Consider the following 24,752-nt stretch of genomic DNA (forward strand, 5'->3'; position numbering starts at 1 on the left):
CTAGAGGCCAGACTGTGCAAAATAGGGCATGGGTCTAATTGGCTTTTCTGATCAGGGGCACATAACAGAATTTTCTAAAAAGTTTTACCAGTTAATGTAAAAGTATTTTTTTCTTCTTGTAATCTTTGAGTGCTTCTATAGATGGCTAGCATTTATCATTGTGTTTGACATATCAGCGTAATCAGTGGCAGCCAATGTATAAGTGATTAAAATTTCAACACGCTCGGACTAAGCACGTGTGTGTACGATTTAAAAAAATGTTTTTTCAAGAGTCATTGCGCCCATTGTAGGGGGCGCTATACTGTACACTTTCATACGCTCCATATGTTCAAGCCGGGAGGATGCATTAGTGATTGAAATTTGAGGTCCCTAGGCCAATGCCTGTGGCCTTGTGAAGTCATCAAAGAAACAGAAAATAAAGGTGTTTTTCACCAGCATGCTACACAAAAAACGTAAAGAGCATCTCATTTTGTAAATCTATGTCTCTCCATGCGTCATGTCAAATCTGAGCTTGTTTGGACCAAAAAACAAGGACAAGGGCAGTAAAAGTGTCCCCACTGCCAATGGGGTCCAATTTGTGGTCGCGCTGTTGAATTGGTACGCGTGGGACATTGTCGTGATGCCCATTTTATGTCTGTGTAATCCCTCAGTCGTCCAGATCTGATCCATAATAAAAGCCAAAGTAAAATCTGTCAACTGGACAAAAAGTTGTAGGAGTGAAGATGTTTCGCTGCTCATCCAAGCCGCTTCTTCACTATGCCCTTTTTATATATAAAAAAAAAATTGTCGGGCCCGTCGTTCCTATACCCCCATGTGAGACTTTTCGTCAGTGTTCAGGGGGGCAAAATGCATCTATTATAAAGCGTAAACTTATTGAAAAAAAAGAAAAAGTAAGGACTTGGCGGTGGTCCGACAGTCCAACTTTAGCCACGGCTCACGAGAGGTTAATAAAATGTAACTCATGTACATGTATCATGTACTGCACGCAACCATGCAACAGTGGAAGGACAGGAGCGCGTGGGCGTGTGTTGTTGTCATGTGACGCAACAGTCACGCAGGCGCGTGAGTAACGGGCGCATATTTTTAAAATGGAAGAAATTGCAAACTTTTGGAGGGTGATACGGTTACTGTAGTTTGAGCACTCTTCTTACACATACATGGATTGTCAATGAGCACATGCGGCTGACGAATATGAAGTTTGCACCCACATGATCCGCCAAGATGAGTGTGGCCATCGGCGATAAAATTGAGGTGAGATCCTTTGTTTAGCTAACGCTAGCAAAAAGCTAACTTTTAGCTCCCGTTTACTACCCTGACTTGAAAGACGTCTCAAAAAAGAAAAGCTATTGTTACACAGCTCAAGAGTAATATGCAGGCGCTGGTTTTGTGTTTCATTAACACATTTTTGGATACACTTTAACAGTAATGAACTTAATGATTTAATTAACCAAGTACGCGACTGGAAATGCTGGTTTGGGCAATATTAATTACACTGTATCTGAGTTTCACAACACTAAAAGAGACGTTATCACAAATGGCTTTACTTTCCTATAGTATTTATTATAGTAGTAGACAGTAGTTGGATAACCTGGCATGTAGCTACAGTTATCCCCATTCTTCGCTGTGTGGTCCTTGTCACTGAGGCTTATCAGTGCATTAGTTTGATTTGCCACTGCCTAGAGACAGTCACTAGTGTCTCTGCCGCGGGAGAAGACCCGGGGTATTTGGGCTTTAGTTGGACAGATGACAGCGTCAGATGGTGGAGATTGTTATTGGTTGTTGTGGTAATAAATTATTGTACTAAGCGAAGTCGTTAGCGGCTGTGGTGTCTTCGTTTAACGTACTCCCAGGATGTCGCAGCAGCATGGAGGGACTCCCTTTAACATATTACAGTACCACTTTAAAAACTGCGCTCCTGATTTACAAGTCAGCAGAAATGTAGACCCTGGCTTGTTTTTTTCACCTGAAATCTGTATAGAGGTATTTTTGCACTCCCGTTGTTTTCTTGTATAGAGCTCTGGTTTACTTGATTTCTTTTCTCTGCAGGATTTTAAAGTCCTCACACTTCTTGGAAAGGGATCTTTTGCATGTGTGTATCGGGCTAAATCAGCCAAGACTGGTCTGGAGGTTGCGATTAAAACGGTAAGAACACTTAAACTGTTCATTCTACTATAATAGTTATGGCCTACTGTAATTCTACTGTAATAATTATATCCCTGGCAAGCACCTGTGACTCTGTCTTTGACGGTTACTTTGGGATCGTTATAATTAACACTTCATGTGCATCTTCATTATTCAAATTTAATTCCCAATGGGCTGCCTTCTTAGAGCAACAGATTGGCTGCTATTGTGACACAGAAGAGATCATCCACCTGTTGATTCAGTGAACATGTAATTATCTGTGTGGTTTCCATCTGCAGATTGACAAAAAGGCCATGCACAAAGCTGGCATGGTCCAGCGGGTCACAAATGAGGTGGAGATTCACTGTCGACTGAAACATCCCTCAGTACTGGAGGTAACGGCTCTCCGTGAAAAGTCAACAGCTTTTTTAAAATGGCAAAATAATACCATTTAATTCTCAAGCCTAAATTGTCCTTTAGTATGTGTTGTTGTGTTTTAATCACTCTACTTGGCAATAAATACATACAACAATTGATGAAAGTTGAATCATTTATTCTTCTCTTCAAAGCTGTACAACTACTTTGAAGACAGTAACTATGTGTACTTGGTGCTGGAGATGTGTCACAATGGGGAGATGAGTCGGTATCTCAAAGACCGGAAGATGCCTTTTTCTGAAGATGATGGTAATGCTTGTTTCACATATTGTGTGTCTGTACACTCTTTATTTCTAGTCTGGGATTGCCTGTATATTTCTCTGCCATATTAATTACTTATTATTACATATTTGTGACACACTTTTTTCAATGTCTTTTTCCAGCGAGGCATTTCATGAATCAGATTGTTAGAGGAATGCTATATTTACACACCCATGGCATTCTCCACCGGGATCTTACGCTGTCCAACCTTCTTCTGACCACTAACATGAACATTAAGATCGCAGACTTTGGCCTGGCCACGCAGCTCAAGCTGCCCAATGAGAAGCACTTCACTATGTGCGGGACACCCAACTACATCTCCCCTGAGGTGGCCACCCGCAGTGCGCATGGTTTGGAGTCAGATGTCTGGTCCCTCGGGTGTATGTTCTACGCCTTCCTGATGGGGCGCCCTCCCTTTGACACCGATACGGTCAAACACACTCTCTCTAAGGTAGTTCTGGGGGAGTATGAGATGCCCACCCATGTGTCTATGGAGGCCCAGGATCTGATCAATCAGCTGCTGCAGAGGGACCCTGCTCAGCGGCCCAGCCTGTCTGCTGTGTTGGACCACCCCTTCATGACCCACAGCCTCCTGTCGCGCACTAAAGAACTCAGCCTTGACCAGGAAGGCTCCCTGGACAGCGGCATTGCCACAATCTCCACTGCGTATCTGTCCTCTACTTCAACCAGCAGCAACAGCCGTCTACACAAGAAAGCCCGACATGTGATTGGCTCTGCTCTGCCCAACCGCATGACCTCCATACTTCCCCGGCAGCCCACCAGCTTCACCAACACAGAGACGTGGCAGCAGCAGAATCCTGGCAGGTTTGAAAGAGAGGGCAGGAGCAGAGGGCAGGGGGACAGTGTACATACTTGTTACTCAAGGAGGGCTCACTCCTCAGAACGCTTTGCCTCTGCTGCCCTCTCCCAAAGCTCCAGTCGCTGTGATCTGGGCCGGTGTCACTCTGAGGAAAGCCTAAGTGACTATGGAAGACATCTGTTTTCAGTGTCCTCCAATCACCCGTATCCAGAAGAGGGCAGAAGACTCCCCTCTCCTCCAGTCAAACAGTCGGTCAGGTAAGTCAGTCTTCCTCTGCTAAACAAAGCTTTGTGTTATGTGCACATATGTTTAATCCTTTGCACTTTGGTATGCAGTACTGCATATTCTCTACCCACAGAATGTGCTCCTGTTCCAAGCATCCAATTTCAAGACCCAAATTGGCCCAACAAAGATGGTAAAATACTTTTTTTTTTTTTTTTTAACTCTACTATCTCAATGTGCAGAAAAAAGCCTCTAGAGGGCAGCGTTAACAAAAATGATTTAAAAATAGATATGGTAAGATGTCATATTTTCAGTTTATTTCCTATATCATATTATGTTATATTTTTACTTTGTGGCTTGTGATTTAGTTCATTTGTTTCTAACTGATTAGGCAGTTATGTATGCCGCGTTAATTGGTACTACATGTTTGAAATAGGTGTACTATTGCAGCTTATGTTATAATGTATATAATATTTATAATATTTGAATATATATATATATATATATATTTCTTTTAGGTTCTGGTCTAAGAGCCACAGACACAAGTGCACACAGCAGTGGGGGCAGTTTTCACAGTGGGAGGGGGCCATTAGGAGTTCACAACTCTTGGACTGATGCCCCCTCAGGCAGAGGAGGGAACCACAACCTGCCTTTCTCACAGCACCAGAACCCAGATGTGTACAGGGAGAACAATCCAGAGCCAGAGCTTTCCCTGCACAGCCGAGTTCCCAAGCCCCACGCACTAAAGCCCGCTGTGGAGAAGGATAAGAAAACACTCCGAGACATTGTACCTCTACTGTCAGCTGCCAGACTGAAGCCCATCAGACAGAAAACCAAGAACGCTGTTGTGAGAGATGCCTTTGGACTCTTGTGTCTCTGTGATAAAAAGTGTTTCAACAAAATCATTAACTCTTTTGTGCTGTAGGTGAGCATTCTGGAGACTGGCGAAGTGTGTATGGAACTAGTGAAACATGTCAGCGGCCAGGAGAGGGTTAAAGAGGTACTCCGGATATCTAGTGATGGGTCAATGGTGAGTTTTATATATCTTCTTATTGTTACCATGTTAATTCGATCGCTCTGGTGGACATTGCATTAAACTGCATTTACATTTACATTGGAAGGTAACGATTTATCAGCCTAATGATGGGAAGGGTTTTCCTGTCCTCGACCACCCTCCTGCTCCTCCAGAGAACATTCTCATCTGCAGTTATGATGACCTTCCAGGTAAATGAATACATCATGTCAAATAATCTTGTCACTTTGAGTTTAATCTCACTAGCAGTTGTCATTTTTACTTAGAAAAATACTGGAAGAAATACCAGTATGCATCCAAGTTTGTTCAGTTAGTCAAATCCAAGACTCCAAAGGTCACCCTCTACACAAAGTATGCTAAGGTGATGCTAATGGAGAACTCCCCAAATGCAAACCTGGAGGTTTGCTTTTATGATGGTGAGGAAAACCATACATAAAATTCATGTTTCTTTTCTTTCACCATGAGAGCATTTCTAAAATCTGTGTGTGTGACATACAGGAGCAAAAACTCACAAGTCCTCGGAGCTGCTGCAGGTGGTGGAGCGGGGTGGGAAGTCGTACACGGTGAAAGGGGAGGTGGGGCTGGGCGGACTGAGCGCTGATAGCCGCAGGTATGTGGAGTTGTCGGACCAGGGCCACAGTATGTGTCTATCTCTAGAAGCAGCCATCACTGCAGAGGAGCAGAGGAGCACCCACAAGATCCCCTTCTTCCCCATCACCATCGGCAGGTACGGCTAACACGGCTCCTAATGAGAAACCCTAAATACTAATGTTGTGGTGATGTGTACAGACTGAGCACTACATTATACATTTATATTTGCAGAAGACCAGCTAACCCTGATTCTCAGAGCTCCCCTGCAGTTCCCTCTCAGCCAACTCCTGAGTCAGTTTCCCCTCAGCAAGCTCTGCAAATAAACCCTTCAGTAAGTTAATTTTTGTATCCACTGTGTCTAATGTCCTACTACTGAATGCAAAATATTTATAAGTAATATACAGAATAAGTGGCACTTATTGTATTAAAAAAATAATACAAATAGCCTTCATTTTCCCTTTTTCCTGCAGATGATTTCTTATAATGGCTCTGACTTCACTACCGCCAGTGTGAATAAGAAACATTCTCTACCCCAGCAGAACACAGGGAAAGTGGTCAAGTCCATATTTGTGCCGAATGTTGGCTGGGCCTCACAGGTATGTCAGTAGCACCAGAGTAATGTGAAACAAATGGGTAGTTCATAATATTAATTAGAGCATTATTTATATTTCCTCCAAGTTGACCAGTGGAGAGGTTTGGGTGCAGTTCAATGATGGTTCTCAGCTTGTGGTACAGGCTGGGGTTTCCTGTATAAGCTACACATCTCCAGAAGGAAGAGTTACTAAGTAATATTTATTTATATTCATTTTTTCTTAATTGCATTACTCACTTATTAATCCTTTTTTCTCCCTCAAAGGTACAGAGAAAATGAGAAGTTGCCTGAACATGTAAAAGAGAAGCTTCACTGTCTGTCCACCATCTTGGGACTGTTGGCAAACCCTTCCTCACAGCAGATCCACCAGTGCTAACAGAGGACCTCCATAGCACTCACTGTAGCAGTAGGAACTTTGTCTGTAGTCCTTGTAAATATCTATGTTTTTTACATGTACAGAAGACTTAAGATTATGAAGATTTTATTTTTTATTAAGAAAGCCTTTGTATAGATGCTTCATTGGGATGTTTGTATGAGCTGTTTGTCTCTTCTTTCATGAACTTATTTCTTCACATTGTTGAGGGAATAAATATCTCCTGTGAATAGATAAAAGCCGCAATCTAATTTTTACCTTGAAAATATTAAAGTGTAGTAATGTTACAATTTGACAAATATGGAAAATAGTACCAACTAAATGTGTCTAACCTGGCTATTAAGAAATATGAAAGCAATGATCACGGAGTCGACAAAGGTTTCACATTGTTTATTTTGCCTTTTTGATTTAGATATTTAATTAGAAAATGTCACCAAAATGTTGATTTCTGTTCAATTACAGAACTGATACAAAACAGCATACTATACGGATGTAAGCATACGCGTGTGTATATATATATATATATATATATATATATATATACACACACACATACACAGGTAAACATTCAGGTGGAGACTTCTGGGCCACATGTTGACAAGCACGGAGTACACAGAGGAGACAGTTGAGTGGTGCACGTTCACGCCTCAGCCTTCCCACAGCTAAGAGCAAAACACTATCTTAATCCTTGATGCGAGCTTCACCTGTGCCTGCCTGCAAAACTGCACTTTGAAAATTAGACTAGATTCTGAAAAGCCCCGAGATAAAAACTTGAGAAGCTATGAATCCTATAGTAGAACTGGTTAAAATCCTGGTCGTGGCATACATATCCTGGTTCACTCTGGCTTGTAACTGAGCTGATTTACATGAAACTAAAACAATAGCCCATGGACTAAAGAGCAACATATTTTATGTAAGGCAAAAACTGGCATTATTGCTCAATATTACAGGGTTGAGTTTGTAGGTAAACCTAAATATACATTACCTTAAAATACATTTTTTGTAGGGAGAACTGTTTGAAAAAATACTGGCTCTAGCCCTCTATGTGAGATTTTGATATCAGATTATAGAATGTGAATGCAACTGATTTACAATTTTATTCACATTAAGATACAGTTAAGGATACAGGATACAGTTAAATATAGAAATGCAGGTATGGAAGCAGGCACAGTTTACAGGCTGTACTCTTTCTGATTCATAGATTTGAGAGATGACAACCACAAGCCTCTGTCCCCAACACCGCTGATTTTTGTGCAACTTATCTTTTTTATCATTCAGTACCCATAACCCCATTTTGTTCAAAACCTCACACAGTTACATCATACATATAAAGTAATTCCCCATAAAATCTCAATAAAATAAAGTTAATCTTATTAGATGTCAGGACAAAATATTAAAAGGAGTAAAAAATCTCACAGTGAACACACTCATTCTGCTCCAAATCATTAATTCCACGTGACGCCCCAGGACACCACTACAGCAGCTACAAACAGAAGACATGGAATCACCTGGAAGTAGAACAGACTGCTCTGCCCTATATACAACCACTCTGAACCTTTCATCTTTTCCATTAAGCACATAGTTACCCAGTACATTTGGGTATTTAAACATGTTATTCTGCCAAAGAACCAAGTGGCATAACTGATGATATCCTGGAGTTCTTTGCTCCATCACAGAACCAAAATGACTATATGTCCTTGGGTTCACGTTTTGGAATCCTAGAAAGAAATCATGGAATTCTCTGGAAGCATTGGCAAAAACAAATGGAATGTTTTCCTCAACTGGCTGCTTAAAACTAATAGTGTATTCTTGGTTGAGCACCTACCACCTGTGCTTGAACCAGCAGGCCTCTGACGCAGCAGAGAATACTCCATCACAAAAAGGACTTGGTCACATGACTGGTGACTCTGCATGGATTCGAAGACAGTCCTATGGCACGCTAACAGCTCTGCAGGTTATGGGTGTTCAAATGCCCCTTACCAAAATGCCCATGAGGGTCTGTGTGGGTTCAGTGGTATTGACAGCTCAGCACGTCTCGCGTCACTCAGACAGTGGCCATTACCTCTGCTACCTGAGCATCTGTCTTTGCCAAACTCCCACATCAGAAAAGTGAAATTATCAGGCAAATGTTCCAAGGTTCACATTACAGTACTTTAAATCTCATTCAACAAATCAAACATACAAAAGGCAGAGAGAAAATCTTACACCAAATCATTGTCTTTTCAACAACTATAGGAAAAAGTTGGGATTAGATATAGGATCATCATAATTATTATGATTACAGGTTATGGTTGTTACCAGGTTTGTTCAGGAGCAGTCATTGGGAGGAGGCCTTGGTGGCAATAGTGGACACACAGTGTTGTTGAAAGTTGGGGGACATGGCTGTGTTACAGCCCAGTCTCTGTAGAGAGCCCTTCAGCCCACTGTCCCCCTCCACGATCCAGGGGCCACTGGCCTCTTTGCCCAGCAGGCCACAGCAGCCCTGCGCCGTGGGGCTGCTGCTCACAGGCACAGCCGCTGCATCAGCACTCTGGCTCTGGAGCACACTGCTTATGTGGTTGAGCAGGTCATTAAAAAACTCTGGTACGCCCTCATAACCTGGAAACACAATAGGCATATTTAATATACAATGTCAATGCCAGACCTCATCTGAGCTTTGGTGCTAAGCAGTGCTGGGCCTGGTTTATACTCGGATGGGAGACTGCTGGGAATATAAAGTGCCACAGTGGGGCAGCAGTGGCTCTAATGCAAAAACTGTTGTGTTCTTAGGCAAAACACTTTATACACCTTGCCTAGTATGAATGTGGTGTATGCATAAGTGGTGATGGTTGGAGGGGCTGGTGGTGTAGATTGGCAATCCTGCCTCCATCAGTCAACTCCAGGGCAGCTGTGGCTACAGTAGTTGCTGTGACCAAAGTGCTATAAGACTACTGTGGTATTCTGATTGTATTTCTATATGTAAACACATTCATTACACCTGTTTTTAAGAATACTATGTTTTTAAAAGTTAGATCAGTCCTACTGATCCTACTGATGAGACCATTCAAAGAAATCTTAAGAAATCAATTTTATATGTGTTTTACCTGGGAAGGCGTTGATGTCAATGACTGCGTGCTGTCCTGTCTGGTTGTTGATGATGACGTCAATACCAAACAGAGACACACCCAGTGCTTGGCGCAGAGAGCGGCACAGCTCTCGAATCACCTCATTGTTAGGGGGCTGCGACACGCCCTCCACATTGTCCCTCTAAGAACATAAGCACCACAATAAACATGGCCAACAACACACACTCATCAGCAGGTAATCACAACAACTTGCTACGCACCGAGGTCAGGTCTGAGGACGACTCTGGTTTAGAAACATTGTGGCTGTTGAAGAAAATGGCTTTTCTGTCTGAAAATCAAGGGGAAATATAGATACGATTAAATGTGCAAAAATATACAGATTGATGACAAAAGACAAAGCCTTTCTTAACCAATAGGTGGCAGTAATGCTCAAATGATTCTCAAAATGATTGCTCATCATTGGCCAATGAGAAAAACACATTTTTTTTTTTTTTGCTTTAAATGAATGAGCTTTAGTTTGACATGTTTTTCTTTTTGAAAACAAAGTGACCTACATTTCTTCAGTGGTCTGTTCAGAGCAAGATTTCTATGAAGACATGATGTACATGACAGAAAGATTTATTGACTCCTTTCCTCTTTTATTTCTGTGTTTTTTAGCATGATTAACGCTGGTGAACTGGAGAAGGATGTTAGGAGTAATGCAAGTTCAGACGCAGCTGGCCCATCCATACTAACTGTAGTGAGAGCATAGCTGAGTGAGGTATACACACTGGACACTGAGGAGCCTGGCACTGAGCTGTGCTTTATGTGTTTGACAAGGGCACAGCTCCTCTGCTGCTGCACTCTACATTCCAGACGCTTTATACAAAACAGACTGTTGCTCTGATCAACAGACACTTTGCATCAGGATCTACAGTTTCACATGCAAATACAGTAGAGACAGGCCAGCATTAGGAACCATCTACACTACGCTCATGGAGACAGTGTCATTCTTTTATTACTATGCAGGACATCCTGAGCACATGAGCAGAAATCCTATTGTCCTGGGCTCTTCCTTAAAAGGCCATATAGGATGAATCAGAGGGACTATTAAGTGCTTTATGAGGACCTTTGGAGTGTCATTTGGTCTTAGCTGTAGCTGCTCACCAGCAGGTCCAGAGGGGAAGTTCTTCAGGGAGGGTCTCTCTACCACTGTGTGTGAGTCTCCAACCACAAACACTTTGTACAGCACCGCGTTGTGGTTAATGAAGCTCTGGATGACACAAGGGGGCTTCACGTCCTTAAGGTCTTCCTCACTGAAGATAATGGCCATCTGAGAGGAAGGAAATACACAATATGTCACATCATAAGCAGTAATTATAAAATATTGAATGGATTAAACTATGTATCACTCAATGTGTCATACTGTCTTTTACCTACAGATTTGCTCATAGATGACTGATGAGTTTTAAATCGATGACTAAAAGGAATGATTGCCAGTGTCTTGTGACAGTATTACACATTGTCAACAAAAGGTGTGGGTGACCTTTGAGCCTTACCTCATGAGAGTTGGTTCCGTGAGCCACGCGAGTCTTACAAACTGAACAAACACAATAAGAAACAATGTAAGAAACATTAATGAAGAGATACTCCACTTCTAATATGGCCACTTTCTGCACCTCCTCAGAGCTTACAGAGCAGAGGAGGTGATGTGGGAGGTCACAGGTAACACTTACTAAATGGGAATGTGAGTCCCTGCTTCCGGATCTGCTCCAGCACGTCTGCACTACACTCGCTGTTCAGGACCATGAATGGAGGAGAGCAGATCCTGTCATCTGTTAAACACAGGGACAGGTGCACATGAGCAAACTGTGCAATTTTAAGATATTTATTTTTCCTCACACCAAAAGGGTTACATATGTTTGAGTGGTTGAGGATTAGTAGCCTGACTGTGTCTGGGTTTGAGCACAGAGCTGCATAATAAACAGTAAAAATTTTACTAAATCCCAAATACCTCCCCAGAGAACATTAACTGGTCTAAACACAAGGAGTTCTAAACATCACCAGACCTCTCCTCTGATCTTATAGTCCTTATTTCTGGGATTACAACAAAGCAGGATTAGAAAGACAACTGAAAATTTCAAAAAATAGTTAAGACTAGTGCTTCTAAATGTTCTGACTACAAGCAATAATTGTGAGAAGCCCCCTCCTTAGTTTTGTCAATTCAACCATTCATCTTACGTAATGAAGATTTCACATAAAAGCAACCGCACACACAATGATCATGCTTATTTCTGTGGAATAATGGTTCACCAGGAAACATGTAGCTGAAAGCTGGTCCACATATCACCATCTTTTCATGTTTAAATGTCCATAACATAAGAAAGTCCACAACATCTACACACTTTACATTTAAAAAGTGAAAAATCAGAGTCTAATGCGTTACATAACAGTCTCTGCAGCTGGCTGATTCTGGCTCAGTCCCTCAGCTGCTGGGTCTGTTCCAGTGCCCATTGCTCACTGGCTCCAACCAGATTTGTCATACTTATGTTATTCTAACAGGACAAGAATAGCACATAATGTCTTTCAGGAAACAATCCACTCCAGGGACATGTCTGCATTACATCACAGAGTTCCCAAAGACCAAAACTCCGTCAGAGGAGAAAAGTGTATGTTCAACATGAGGCTAGAGACTGACAGTGGTGTGCTAAGTGCAGCAGGAAGCTAAACACTGAATGCTTCGGCAGACCTGATGGAGCCAGAGTTTATGGGACAATGTAGGAATTCTTTTAAAAAGATCATTATCCACTTGTGCTCCCCCTTGATGAATCCTCATGCACTGCAGTTCTTCTGACATGCAAAAGTGATGGAGAGTCAGGCCTGTTATTGCACCTATGCTCTGATCTGGCTCCCATCTCAGAAGGAGCCAGTTAGATTAGGCCCCGAGTGCAGCACTGTTTCTGGTTGAGTGGGCTGCTAACAAACCTCAAGCAGCTGCAACTAAACCAATCAGCACCACCGGATTTTGTGATTTTCTGTCCATTGAAAAAAATTAAATAAAACTAAACCTGTAGAACTGAATTACAATGCAAATGGGTTTATAAATTGAGAATCACACAAAATGTAAAACAGACTTTCAACTATGCAAGTTTAAGGATTGCGTTTGAAGATTGCACATTTTCCACACACAAATCACAGGCTTATTAAAATATTAGTCAAAATATATTATATAATATTATTAATTACTAACAAACTTTCATTTGAACTCCTCTTGAACAAGGAAACTTAAATCCAGAGTGGCAGAGTATTAGAGAGCATTTAAGTATGTATCTCTTAGTCACCCTTAACAATGTCGGGAATGTACACAGAGTAGGCAGTATGCGTGGTGAGGCTGAGGCCTCAAAGCTTTGATGACAGCGCTGTTATTCCGTCAGAGAGACTCAAGTGCACCCCGAGTGCTTCCTTGTCTTCAGTGTGCTGCAAAGCCTGGAGCCTCTAATGCTGTTGCCATGGCAGCTTAATGCTCAGCTGATAAGAAGGAGGAAGTGACTGTGCAAGTGAACGACAGATAGGCCTTCTCATTTTGACCTCGTGCATAAATGTAGACAGTACGTGTGTCTTCAGTTTCTACAAGCCCATATGCATTTGATATTGTGGGTGCAATGCATTGTAAAGCAGGGTTACAATGGCTGCTATTCTCTGTTCTGTGGCTTCATCATCAGGCTTGTTTTCAGAGGCTGAATCGACTGACTGTGTGTAAATGCACTGAGGGCCAAATGACACAAATAGATCCAAAAAGAGACATCATATATTTCACTACCAGACAAAATGCAAGACTAATGAGATAAATACTGTCACACCATTTTAAGTACAAGAAAACGTACAGATATGTTTTCATTTCAAGTGTAGTATTCTTGTATCCATGGTGTGTTACCTTGCATACTGCTTTCTATTCGGTGTACAAGCTGGTAGGACTTGCAGCGGTCCAGCAGGGTCCGGATGGCAGGCAGTGGATCAAGAACAATGGTCTTGGGGTGTGCGTCGATGTAGTCCTACACAAGCAAACACAACATTACACAGGTGAATTGTGAGTATTGGTTACATCATCACCACGAGTCCATATACTCCACTGTCAGCCTGCCCTTACATAAGTGATGTTTCACATCTTTAGCAGTTAGTATGTTGTGCTGACGCATTCCATACACACCTGTTCCGTGCTTGCGACAGCCTTCGGGCAGATACTGAGCAAGAACAGCGCTGACGAGAGGCACACAGCACACTGACAAACATGTCCTTTTGTGGTCTCAAGTGGTATAAATAGACATATTCAAACAGAGCATAAACAAATGCCTGTGCTATGACATGTGTAGGATTTACTTTGGATCTATCGAGAATGCTCTGGTGGTTATGCAAGCGGCCTCTCCTCTGCCAGCTCAGGACAAGGCTCTGCTGATGGGAAGGTCAGCAGTATGTGTGTAAAGATGAATGGAGTGTGTGTTGGGTCTGGCAAGTGAACACACAGGCACTGGGTGAATGCGTGTTTGTGTGTGAGACTGGACTCAGATAAAATAGTTCCACTTTTAAGGATAGCGCCAGTCATTGTACAGAACCATGTGTAAACTCAAATTGTCGTGACAAGAGTGTTGAGTGAAAAGTACAGTACATATCAAATCTAGCACACAGTAATGCACGCCCTAAGACACAGGACAAGCAGCTCTCGGCAACACTATCAGTTTGAAGTAAAGGTGTATTTTGGAGAAGTGTCACTCATGGTACACTACAGGTGGCATTTAAGGTGGCTGCTGACAGCTATCACAGAGAAGAGAAGCTGACACTTAAGGATAAAACCTTTTAGCCTGTAGTTTAGTCCTCTACACCTCAAACACCAGTCTTGAGTTAGCCTTGTTATAATAATGATACAGTTGTTACTCAAATATTTCTGGGTGTGCTTATAATGTGGAAGCTACTGCGAATTTATTCTTAATTTTAAAAAGAAATACAAATTGGACACATTTCACTAGATTATTTTGGAACTGTTTTACCATAGGAGAAATCAAGAAAATGAAGTTAACTTCTCGTTATTACAGAGCAGAGCTAGTTAACCATGTGTAATTTGAAAAAGGTTAAACACACATGTAACATCAGTGTTATAAATGACCAAGCTGAGCAACGAGGAGAACCAAACAGGGGAACATGGCCTTTTCTCACTTGATGTCATAAACAGTGATCCATCAACAGGAACGGCCTGCTGTAAAAAGCAGCCAAATCACTGACTATACAACTGCTTTGTTGTGGCAACCCTGACTCAATAAAAGGCCATGTTATTTATTTATTTTCCAGTGGATGAAAGCAGTGCACGCTCTGTTTCGATGAATGACTTAACACATTAATGTTCCTCTTTTGAACGGTCACAAGAGACTGTTTTGAAACAGGCTCAACATGACCAAATTTGTGTATTGATGAGGCAGTGGTTCAAAACCATGAGGCATACTCTTCTTTAGCCACTATTTTCAGTAATTCATAATTTCAGAGGCCTATATGGGAGATTCAGTGTTTTTTGGAAGAAAGATACAAACTTATGATCAGAGTTGAACCGTATCATTATTTGTAAAGGATTGGCTCTACAAACTTGCCATATCAATGCTATGGCACATTCCTAGTTTGTGAATTTTGTGCTTCCTGATATGTAGGATTTTTTTGAGGACCATCCCCTATTCAAATGGTATAATATTTTGATTTGAATTGCCTGTTTGAAATCATGACCTGTCCTACAGTGAAATTTTTAATAATAGGGATTCCAGAATCTTGTGATGTCATGGGAACGCAACCTTTTCATGGGTTTCAGAATGATGAAAAGTTAGGCCTGTTGCCTTAGCAATTAACAATGAAAAACAAAATATTAAATCTTTTGAATGGTGAACTGCCCTCAAAATGGCACCATAACAGGCAGCTGAAACCCATGCATAAGTGATTCCTCTGAGTTCCATACAAGGCAGTAGTGTGTGTTGTAGTAGTAGTAGTAGAGGTAGAAGCATGAGACACCTGTACTCTCTGCACCAACAGCATGGCCTGGGAGTCGTTTTGGTCGGCCTCCAGGATCAGGTCCGTCAGTTTATGGATGATGACGTCCAGAGGGCCCTGCTCTTCCAATGGCTGACTCAGGTCCAGCTACAAAACAACAAAACATGCTTCAATACACTTTTATTCAAATGAGCAGGGAACAAAAGAAGGAAAACACCATAACAGACGAAGAAGAAGATGAATGACTTTTTAAAACTTATTTTTTTCAACAAGGGGAGAGAGTTTTCAAACCAAGAATCTAGTGGTAGTAAAACATCGGAGTCTGTAGCAGTATCAGAAGCCCTTTGAGTAAATCACTGGTTCTTTATACAGTTCTAGATCAAAGTTTAGCACAGCTATAACTTCAGTTGTTGCTAAGGTATTTGATTGGCCACTTGTTTTGATATGAGCTGCATACATAGGTCTGGGGAACTGACTGAAGCTGAATAACTGTAAGGTCAAAACAGGTCTTTAGTAGCATTCTAGATTACGGCTAGGAATATACAAGTATATAATTGGATTTTTTTTCATTCTGATTGAGCTAGATTTTCAATTCATTTTTTTCTTTTAACACACTAAATAAAATGGCTTTAAGGATTGATTTCATGAACACAAACCATACAGACTTATATATAGCCCTGTTTATTCCTTCAAAGTCTGAACTCTTCTCAAAACCTGACAGAGAATTAGCTTTAGACATCTCCATTAAAAAGACCCAACCTGACCATTGATAATCAGGCTTCAAAGAATTGCCCAGCCCTATTCCATATGTTAATGCACAGCCACCCTTTCAACCGTGAGTCAAATCACCAACTGTCACAAGATTTCATAAGAGCATTGAAACGCCATAAAAAGAGTGCACCAGGTCAGTGCTTATGGATCATCAGCAGATTTGAACACACCTGTGCAAATGTCCCTGTGAGACGAGGCCTTTGTTCCTTGTGCTGCTCTATGGGTCATTGAGGGCTGTGGCAGTTTCAGTACTGGACTTTTACAGTTTAATGATTGTTCAAAGGAGTGACAAACTGATGATTTACTGCGTCCTGAGATTGCACATAGTAATAAATGCGTATCAGATACATTCCACACTGATAGTAACCTGTGAGGGAGGAGTGGTTGATGACCCAGCCCAAACTACACTGAGGAGTGGGGACAAACAGTGTAGGTTTCTTACACTCGCTCCTCTCCAGGCTGTGTGTGTGCTGTGTGTGTACGCTGTGTGTGTACGCTGTGTGTGTACGCTGTGTGTGTACGCTGTGTGTGTACGCTGTGTGTGTACGCTGTGTGTGTGTGTACGCTGTGTGTGTGTACGCTGTGTGTGTACACACGCTGTGTGTGTGTGTACGCTGTGTGTGTACGCACGCTGTGCGTGTGTGTACGCTGTGTGTGTACGCACGCTGTGCGTGTGTGTACGCTGTGTGTGTACGCACGCTGTGCGTGTGTGTACGCTGTGTGTGTACGCACGCTGTGTGTGTGTGTACGCTGTGTGTGTACGCACGCTGTGTGTGTGTATGCACTGTGTGTGTACACACGCTGTGTGTGTATGCACGCTGTGTGTGTGTACGCTGTGTGTGTACACACGCTGTGTGTGTGTGTACGCTGTGTGTGTACACACGCTGTGCGTGTGTGTACGCTGTGTGTGTACGCACGCTGTGCGTGTGTGTACGCTGTGTGTGTACGCACGCTGTGTGTGTGTGTACGCTGTGTGTGTACGCACGCACGCTGTGTGTGTATGCACTGTGTGTGTACGCACGCTGTGTGTGTGTACGCTGTGTGTGTGTACGCTGTGTGGGTGTGTACGCTGTGTGGGTGTGTACGCTGTGTGGGTGTGTACGCTGTGTGTGTACGCTGTGTGTGTGTACGCTGTGTGTGTGTGTATGCTGTGTGCTCTGTGCCTGCACTGACACGCTCCTCTGTGCTGTCCACTCTGCTCCACTGTACTGACATGTGGATGCATGTCATAGACTGTATACTATACTGGCACACCCAAGCACAGACAAATAAAGAGTGGGCCCTGAAAGTGCAAGTTTTTATTATTAAAAAATGATGATAGAAAATCCATGAGCAGAGCTGCTCCTGGTGCGTGCAGTGGTGAGTTTGTGCTGGCTCACAGCACAGACAGAACTGTGCCTCTGATGTTGTGCTCTGGGGACATGCTCTGGAGATGTGCTCTGGAGACATGCTTTGGACAGGCCCTGTGGAGCAGTGTGCTGATGGACTGAGCAGAGAGGCCATGTCAAAGTATTTTTAACTTTGATGTAGCTCTGTTGGCTGAGAGCTGCTGCACCCAGGGGAAATCTGAACTAAAGCGAAGGACAAACATGAGTTTGGGCTTATTTCAGACAAGCCTTTGGGTCTGTGTTGCTCTGTTCTGTACTCACATGTGTGAGGGCAAATGTAGCAAAGCAAAGATGAGGAACAATCTGATTGTTCTGCTTATTTAATGACAGGACAATGATTTAGAATGTACAGTTGTACAGTAGATCCTACTTCCAATCGCAGAAATCACTCCCAAAATGTAACGTGATAGCCCTGTGGAACGTCCATTTGCTCTGTTTGTGTGTGAGAGCAGAGGGAAGGCTTCAGGATGAGAGCATGTCTACTGTGTGGTCCAAACAAGCCAATGCAGTTCCCTGGGGAGCCCATAATGACTTAACAGAAACCCAGCTAACCATCTCTGTACACTGTAGAACACATTAACATCAATAACAGCAGAGTAAGCTTAAATCAGTCAATGTAGTGGGATTAGCTCTCTATACTTCAGATAAACCTGTTGAACAATGCAGGCAGCTAGCGCTACAATGGCATTCAGAAATGGTGGATGCTAGTCATTGTTCGTCCAACAATGCAGAAAGAATTTGCACACTTTTTCATCTATAACCATCATTAAAAATAAATGAAGAGGTCACTGATTCACACAGTTTACACACAAATAATCAGTTGTGGACACTGAAGGTTGTGTTTGCACTTGTGACACACAAGGTTACCACTTAGATAAATGTGGACTTAGATAAATGTTTCACTGGTATCACTCATTTGTTCGTAGCATTGAAGCTAAAAGTCTGAAGATTTGAGCTGGTGAGATCTACTCTACATCATGACTGAAAGATCTGTCAAGGTCTGTGAAAATAATATTATTATGACTTCCTTCTGGTGAGAAACCCTATAGGTCAATATGACTTTTTAGTTTTTTCTTTTTTTTTTTAATATATGGGTTATGGGTTAATTAGATGGGAGGAAACGATTCACTATCCTGGGTGTTTTCTACAGTCAACGGAAAGACCTCAAACTAAGTGAATGAGCAGCAGAGTCTTGCTCCAACAGACAACTCTTTACACTACAATGTGTACAATGGGTTATGAGTGTTGTTGGCTGAGACCTGTTTTACCTAACAACACAACAATGCCCCAGCAGCACCTTCTCTCTGTGTAATTACTGTGCAGAGGCAGACACATGCCAGGTGCCCTGTAGGTCCTTATTGCTCATTGTCTGAAAGGCCCATGTTTGTCATCAGGGGTTAGCACTATGGGGCTGTCAGACTGTAATCACCATAATAACATGACACAGCAGCACAGCAGCACAGGGACAATGAGGCCTGGGCTCAATCCATGTTGACAACAGAGATCATTGCATTGTTCAAACACTCTATTCCACAAGTGCAATCAACAAATAAGTGACAAAGAATGTGTGTCCTACCTGCACAACTTCTATTCCTCTTTTCCTGTAAAGAGAAACACATTGTGAGTATGAAAAATGTGGTTATGAAAACTATTAAGGCATCATATCCATGCCTAAATAGCATATCAACAGTGAAAACTATCAGAGCCTCAAGCACTTCAATAGACAATGGATTCATGATACTTATCACCCTCATCACGACACCAATCACAGTAGTGTTGCTGGTTGCGCCAGAAAGGGCATCTGACATAGAAACCTCCATCCATCCATCCATTTTCTTCCGCTTATCCGGGGCCGGGTCGCGGGGGCAGCAGTCTAAGCAGGGACTCCCAGACTTCCCTCACCCCGGACACGTCCTCCAGCTCCTCCGGTGGGACCCCAAGGCGTTCCCAGGCCAGCCGAGAGACATAGTCCCTCCAGCGTGTCCTGGGTCTTCCCCGGGGCCTCCTCCCGGTGGGACATGCCCAGAACACCTCCCTAGGGAGGCGTCCAGGAGGCATCCTGAGCAGATGCCCGAGCCACCTCAGCTGGTTCCTCTCAACGTGTAGGAGCAGCGGCTCTACTCCGAGCTCAGCTCCTTCTTTACCACAACGGGCCGATACAGCGACCGCATCACTGCAGACGCTGCACCGATCCGCCTGTCAATCTCCCGCTCCATCCTTCCCTCACTCGTGAACAAGACCCCGAGATACTTGAACTCCTCCACTTGGGGCAGAGACTCACCACCCACCCGGAGAGAGCAAACCACCTTTTTCCGGTCGAGAACCATGGCCTCGGATTTGGAGGAGCTGATTCTCATCCCAGCCGCTTCACACTCGGCTGCAAACCGCCCCAGTGCCTGCTGCAGGTCCTGGCTCGAAGAAGCCATCAGGACAACGTCATCTGCAAACAGCAGAGATGAAATCCTGTGGTTCCCAAACCAGGCCCCCTCCGGCCCCTGGCTGCGCCTAGAAATTCTGTCCATAAATATAATGAACAGAACCGGTGACAAAGGGCAGCCCTGGCGGAGTCCAACATGCACTGGGAACAGGTCTGACTTACTGCCGGTAATGCGAACACAGCTCCTGCTCCGGTCATACAGGGACCGGACAGCCCTTAGCAAAGAGCCCTGGACCCCATACTCCCAGAGCACCCCCCAAAAGACACCACGAGGGACACGGTCGAATGCCTTCTCCAGATCCACAAAACACATGTGGACTGGTTGGGCATACTCCCATGAGCCCTCGAGGACCCGATGGAGAGTATAGAGCTGGTCCAGTGTTTCACGACCAGGGCGAAAACCACACTGCTCCTCCTGAATCCGAGGTTCGACTATCGGTCGGATTCTCCTCTCCAGCACCCTGGAATAGACCTTACCGGGAAGGCTGAGGAGTGTGATTCCCCTGTAATTGGAACACACCCTCCGGTCCCCCTTCTTATACAGAGGGACCACCACCCCGGTCTGCCATTCCACAGGTACTGTCCCCGACCGCCACGCGATGTTGCAGAGACGTGTCAGCCAAGACAGTCCCACAACATCCAGAGACTTGAGGTACTCAGGACGGATCTCATCCACCCCCGGAGCCTTGCCACCGAGGAGCTTGCCAACCACCTCAGTGACTTCAGCCAGGGTGATGGACGAGTCCGCCCCTGGGTCCCCAGTTTCTGCTTCCTCCTCGGAAGACGTGACAGTGGGATTGAGGAGATCCTCAAAGTATTCCTTCCACCGCCCGACAACATCCCCAGTCGAGGTCAGCAGCTCTCCACCCGCACTGTAAACAGTGTTGGTGAAGCACTGCTTTCCCCTCCTGAGGCGTCGGACGGTTTGCCAGAATCTCTTTGAGGCCGTCCGATAGTCCTCCTCCATGGCCTCCCCGAACTCCTCCCAACCCCGAGTTTTTGCCTCTGTGACTGCCCGAGCCGCGGCACGCTTGGCCTGCCGGTACTCATCAGCTGCCTCAGGAGTCCCACGAGCCAACAAGGCTCGATAGGACTCCTTCTTCAGCTTGACGGCATCCCTTACTTCCGGTGTCCACCACCGGGTTCGGGGATTGCCGCCGCGACAAGCACCACAGACCTTACGACCACAGCTACGAGCAGCCGCATCAACAATAGAGGTGGAGAACATGGCCCACTCGGAGTCCATGTCTCCAACCTCCCCCGGGATCAGGGAGAAGCTCTCCCGGAGGTGGGAGTTGAAGACCCCCCTGACAGAGGGCTCCGCCAGACGTTCCCAGCAGACCCTCACAATACGCTTGGGCCTGCCAGGTTTGTCCGGCTTCCTCCTCCGCCAGCGGATCCAACTCACCACCAGGTGGTGATCAGTTGACAGCTCAGCCCCTCTCTTCACCCGAGTGTCCAAGACACGCGGTCGGAGGTCAGATGACACGACAACAAAGTCGATCATCGACCTCCGACCTAGAGTGTCCTGGTGCCATGTGCACCGATGGACACCCTTGTGCTCGAACATGGTGTTTGTTATGGACAAGCTGTGACTAGCACAGAAGTCCAATAACAAAACACCGCTCGGGTTCAGATCGGGGAGGCCGTTCCTCCCAATCACGCCCCTCCAAGTGTCACTGTCGTTACCCACATGGGCGTTGAAGTCCCCCAGGAGAACAACGGAGTCCCCGGTTGGTGCACTGTCTAGTACCCCTCCCAGGGACTCCAAGAAGGCCGAGTACTCTGCACTGCTGTTTGGCCCGTAGGCCGACACAACAGTGAGAGACCTGTCCCCGACCCGTAGGCGCAGGGACGCGACCCTCTCGTTCACCGGAGTGAACCCCAACACGCAGCGGCTGAGCTGTGGGGCAATGAGCAAGCCCACACCAGCTCGCCGCCGCTCCCCGCAGGCAACGCCAGAGAAATGGAGAGTCCAACCCCTCTCAAGAAGTTGGGTTCCAGAGCCCAAGCTGTGCGTGGAGGTGAGGCCGACTATATCTAGCCGGTAACGCTCAACCTCCCGCACAAGCTCAGGCTCCTTCCCCCCCAGCGAGGTGACATTCCATGTCCCCAGAGCTAGTCTCCATGTCCGGAGATCCGGTCGTCGAGGTCCCCGCCTTCGACTGCTACCCGGATCTCTCCGCACCCGCCCCTGGTTTATGCAGTAATTGTGAAAGGGTGATACACCAAATCTCAAATAACCCTGGCTTCCCAGTCTTTGGCCCAAATCAGTTGCTTAGCAACCAGCACAAGCTCAGCAGAATGAAGTGTAACAGATGAGACTGGGCTCATGACGAGAACAAAAACAACGACTGTTTCAGGTGACATCACAACACACTACATTCACAGTGTAGGCCTGTACTGGCTAATGTAGACGGTGGCAGGAAAATAGTTATGGAGTTTGTGCTGTGCTGAATACTAGACTACGGTGCTGTATTATCATTTCAAGAGGAAGTGTGAAATCTTTCCCCCAAACACCTTCATTTATTAGTGAGCACGTTTCAGCTCAGGCTTAGGAGCAGGCTGGGCAGGTTCCACGTGTGACTGCTTGTGACACACATGCACAGGTTACCCACAAAAACAAGTTCTATAGAAGCTCACAGGTTAGGCCTGTCTGACTGACCCTGTCCTCTAGGCAGACTATCCCACATGTAGGCCTAAACTGCAGTGGGCGGGGCTGTAGGTTGCACTGTAGACTGCTGTAAAAGAGGAAACTAGGACAACACACTGAAGCTTGGCCAAAGCATAACCTGTTGTAAACTCAGCCAATCTGATCTTTTATGAGGCAATGAAAGCAATCAGCCTTGCCATAAAGGTTAGTTACAGAATTATGGCAGCAAAATCCTACTAGAGACAACCTGCACTAACAACTTTTTTATATTACAAAGAACTTAGAAATGTACTGTGCGAGAGACCAATAAATCCTTCAAAATGATAACAGTCTTTAATGGAAAGCAGTGTGATCCAGGCGAGACATAGCTATCTAATCAGAGTGTCATTTATCATATCTTTTAGAGTTAACATTTAGACTTAGTTCAGTCAAAAATGTAGCTTAGGCTTTTTGGTACAATGTGTTTAGTTATACTCCTAGCTTTGTTTTTATATTATTTTAAATGATTGAAATCAAATTCTGTTGCTTTAAATGCAGGGCTTAATTTGTATCAGTAATTACAGGAACGATTTTGGACTGCTGTCAGGAGTTACACAAAGCAGTTGTCTGATCCCTCCCAGTGGACATTATAATTTCTCAAATGATTTCTGGATCCACCAAAATATTTTCCGATCCTTTTCCTTTTTCAAAAAGCCCTGTTTAAATGTGATGCTTGACAACATCAAGTCCATAACATTCTTGTACCCGTCATTTCCTAATCAAATCTGGATGAATCCTGTAGAAGACGAATGTACATTTATCAATAATAAACATTCTGCTCATCGACGGTTTACGTTGTGTTTGTAAGAACATTGTATTTTGCCGCAGAGAAAAAAAAAACAGCAGTTATGTATTAAGAGTGATAAGGGAAATCGAGTGATTTGATATGATCTAGGAGTCATAAAGATACTATCACAGCAGCGTTGCTCACTCCTCTATCAGCATTCATTGAAAATCACTGACTTTACTACATCTTCTGTAAGTGTAAATCGGTTTCAGACAAATATGACTTGAACAGTGAGACTGTTGCCCTCACATTAAACTGCGCATGTGTTTCTGTATGGTGAAACAACATACCTGCACAAATCCGCAAAAGCCTGAAAATTGAGTTTCTTGAGTTTTTTCTCACTGAGCCAGTAGCCGACTCTTCGGCCTCTGAGAAACGTCTGCATCTCCACTTTGTCCCAGTTCCCTCGGTGCTGCTTAAGATGACTACAGTATCAACCTGCACAACAGAAACACTACGTAGTCATAACAGTACCGCCAACAGGACAGGGCTGCTGCAGAAATGACTTTGCAGCGGGCTAGCTTCCATGGCGGTCATGCCATGCTTAGCACGGTGCTCGCCCGGATAGACCCGGGTCGGGTCAGGTCCTGTCCAGGATCTCCAGGTCCCAGGCTCCAGCATCAGCAGACTGCACGCACGGAGCCTTTAGCTAAGCGGCTAAAGCTAGCAGACTAGCAGGCACACACAAACTGCTGCTAACCCATAGCATGCAATTAGAAACTGTACTAGCACGACCACAGCAGCACACACACAAACCATGTAACATTTAAACCCAAGCTGTGTTAACAGTGTGCGCTTTTAGCCATAAAGTTAATAAAGCTACAGTTTTGCCACAGCAGCGGTGACAGGCTAACTAACCTGGTGTGGCGCTCTTTCTGGACCTCTGCGATGTTCAAACTAGCTGCACTTGTTTCCCATCCTCTGTCCATCCACCGGCGGAGAGGAGAGCCAGCCCGGTGTGGAGCAGGTGACAGATGACAGAGACAGTCCCGCTGCGCTGCTGTGAGCTCTGTGTGTGTATGTGTGTTTAGTGTCAGCGCCGTCAGCGCGCACACACCCAGAGGAGGCGTTCAGGAACACTCAGGAAAACAAGGCACTCACTTTGTGCTGCTGCGTCAGGACTACTTGACTGCCATTAAATCACCAGAACTCTGTGGACAGAAG

General features: G+C 44.5%; 2 protein-coding genes across 2 annotated transcripts; one reads left to right on the top strand and one right to left on the bottom strand.

Moving 5' to 3' along the window:
- Positions 1-1,090: 1,090 nt before the first annotated feature.
- plk4 (polo-like kinase 4 (Drosophila)) lies at positions 1,091-6,686 on the top strand. Its single transcript, XM_033988492.2, has 15 exons — positions 1,091-1,251; positions 2,047-2,142; positions 2,421-2,516; positions 2,691-2,805; positions 2,940-3,894; positions 3,973-4,052; positions 4,378-4,706; positions 4,785-4,889; positions 4,981-5,083; positions 5,159-5,308; positions 5,391-5,619; positions 5,715-5,814; positions 5,954-6,079; positions 6,162-6,268; positions 6,340-6,686. Exons 1-15 carry the CDS (start codon positions 1,222-1,224, stop codon positions 6,449-6,451), a joined length of 2,733 nt encoding a protein of 910 aa, XP_033844383.1. The 5' UTR covers positions 1,091-1,221; the 3' UTR covers positions 6,452-6,686.
- A 137-nt stretch (positions 6,687-6,823) lies between these two features.
- itpk1b (inositol-tetrakisphosphate 1-kinase b) lies at positions 6,824-24,699 on the bottom strand. Its single transcript, XM_033988004.2, has 11 exons — positions 24,447-24,699; positions 23,879-24,026; positions 19,249-19,273; positions 15,535-15,660; positions 13,427-13,544; positions 11,229-11,327; positions 11,052-11,092; positions 10,660-10,825; positions 9,774-9,841; positions 9,532-9,694; positions 6,824-9,046 (listed from the first exon to the last, which is right to left on the bottom strand). The coding sequence occupies exons 2-11, from the start codon at positions 23,971-23,973 to the stop codon at positions 8,766-8,768; spliced, it is 1,182 nt and encodes a 393-aa protein (XP_033843895.1). The 5' UTR covers positions 23,974-24,026; positions 24,447-24,699; the 3' UTR covers positions 6,824-8,765.
- Between the last annotated feature and the right edge of the window lie 53 nt (positions 24,700-24,752).

Source organism: Periophthalmus magnuspinnatus, chromosome 22 (genome assembly GCF_009829125.3).
Source record: "Periophthalmus magnuspinnatus isolate fPerMag1 chromosome 22, fPerMag1.2.pri, whole genome shotgun sequence".
NCBI classification, from domain to species: Eukaryota; Metazoa; Chordata; class Actinopteri; order Gobiiformes; family Gobiidae; genus Periophthalmus; species Periophthalmus magnuspinnatus.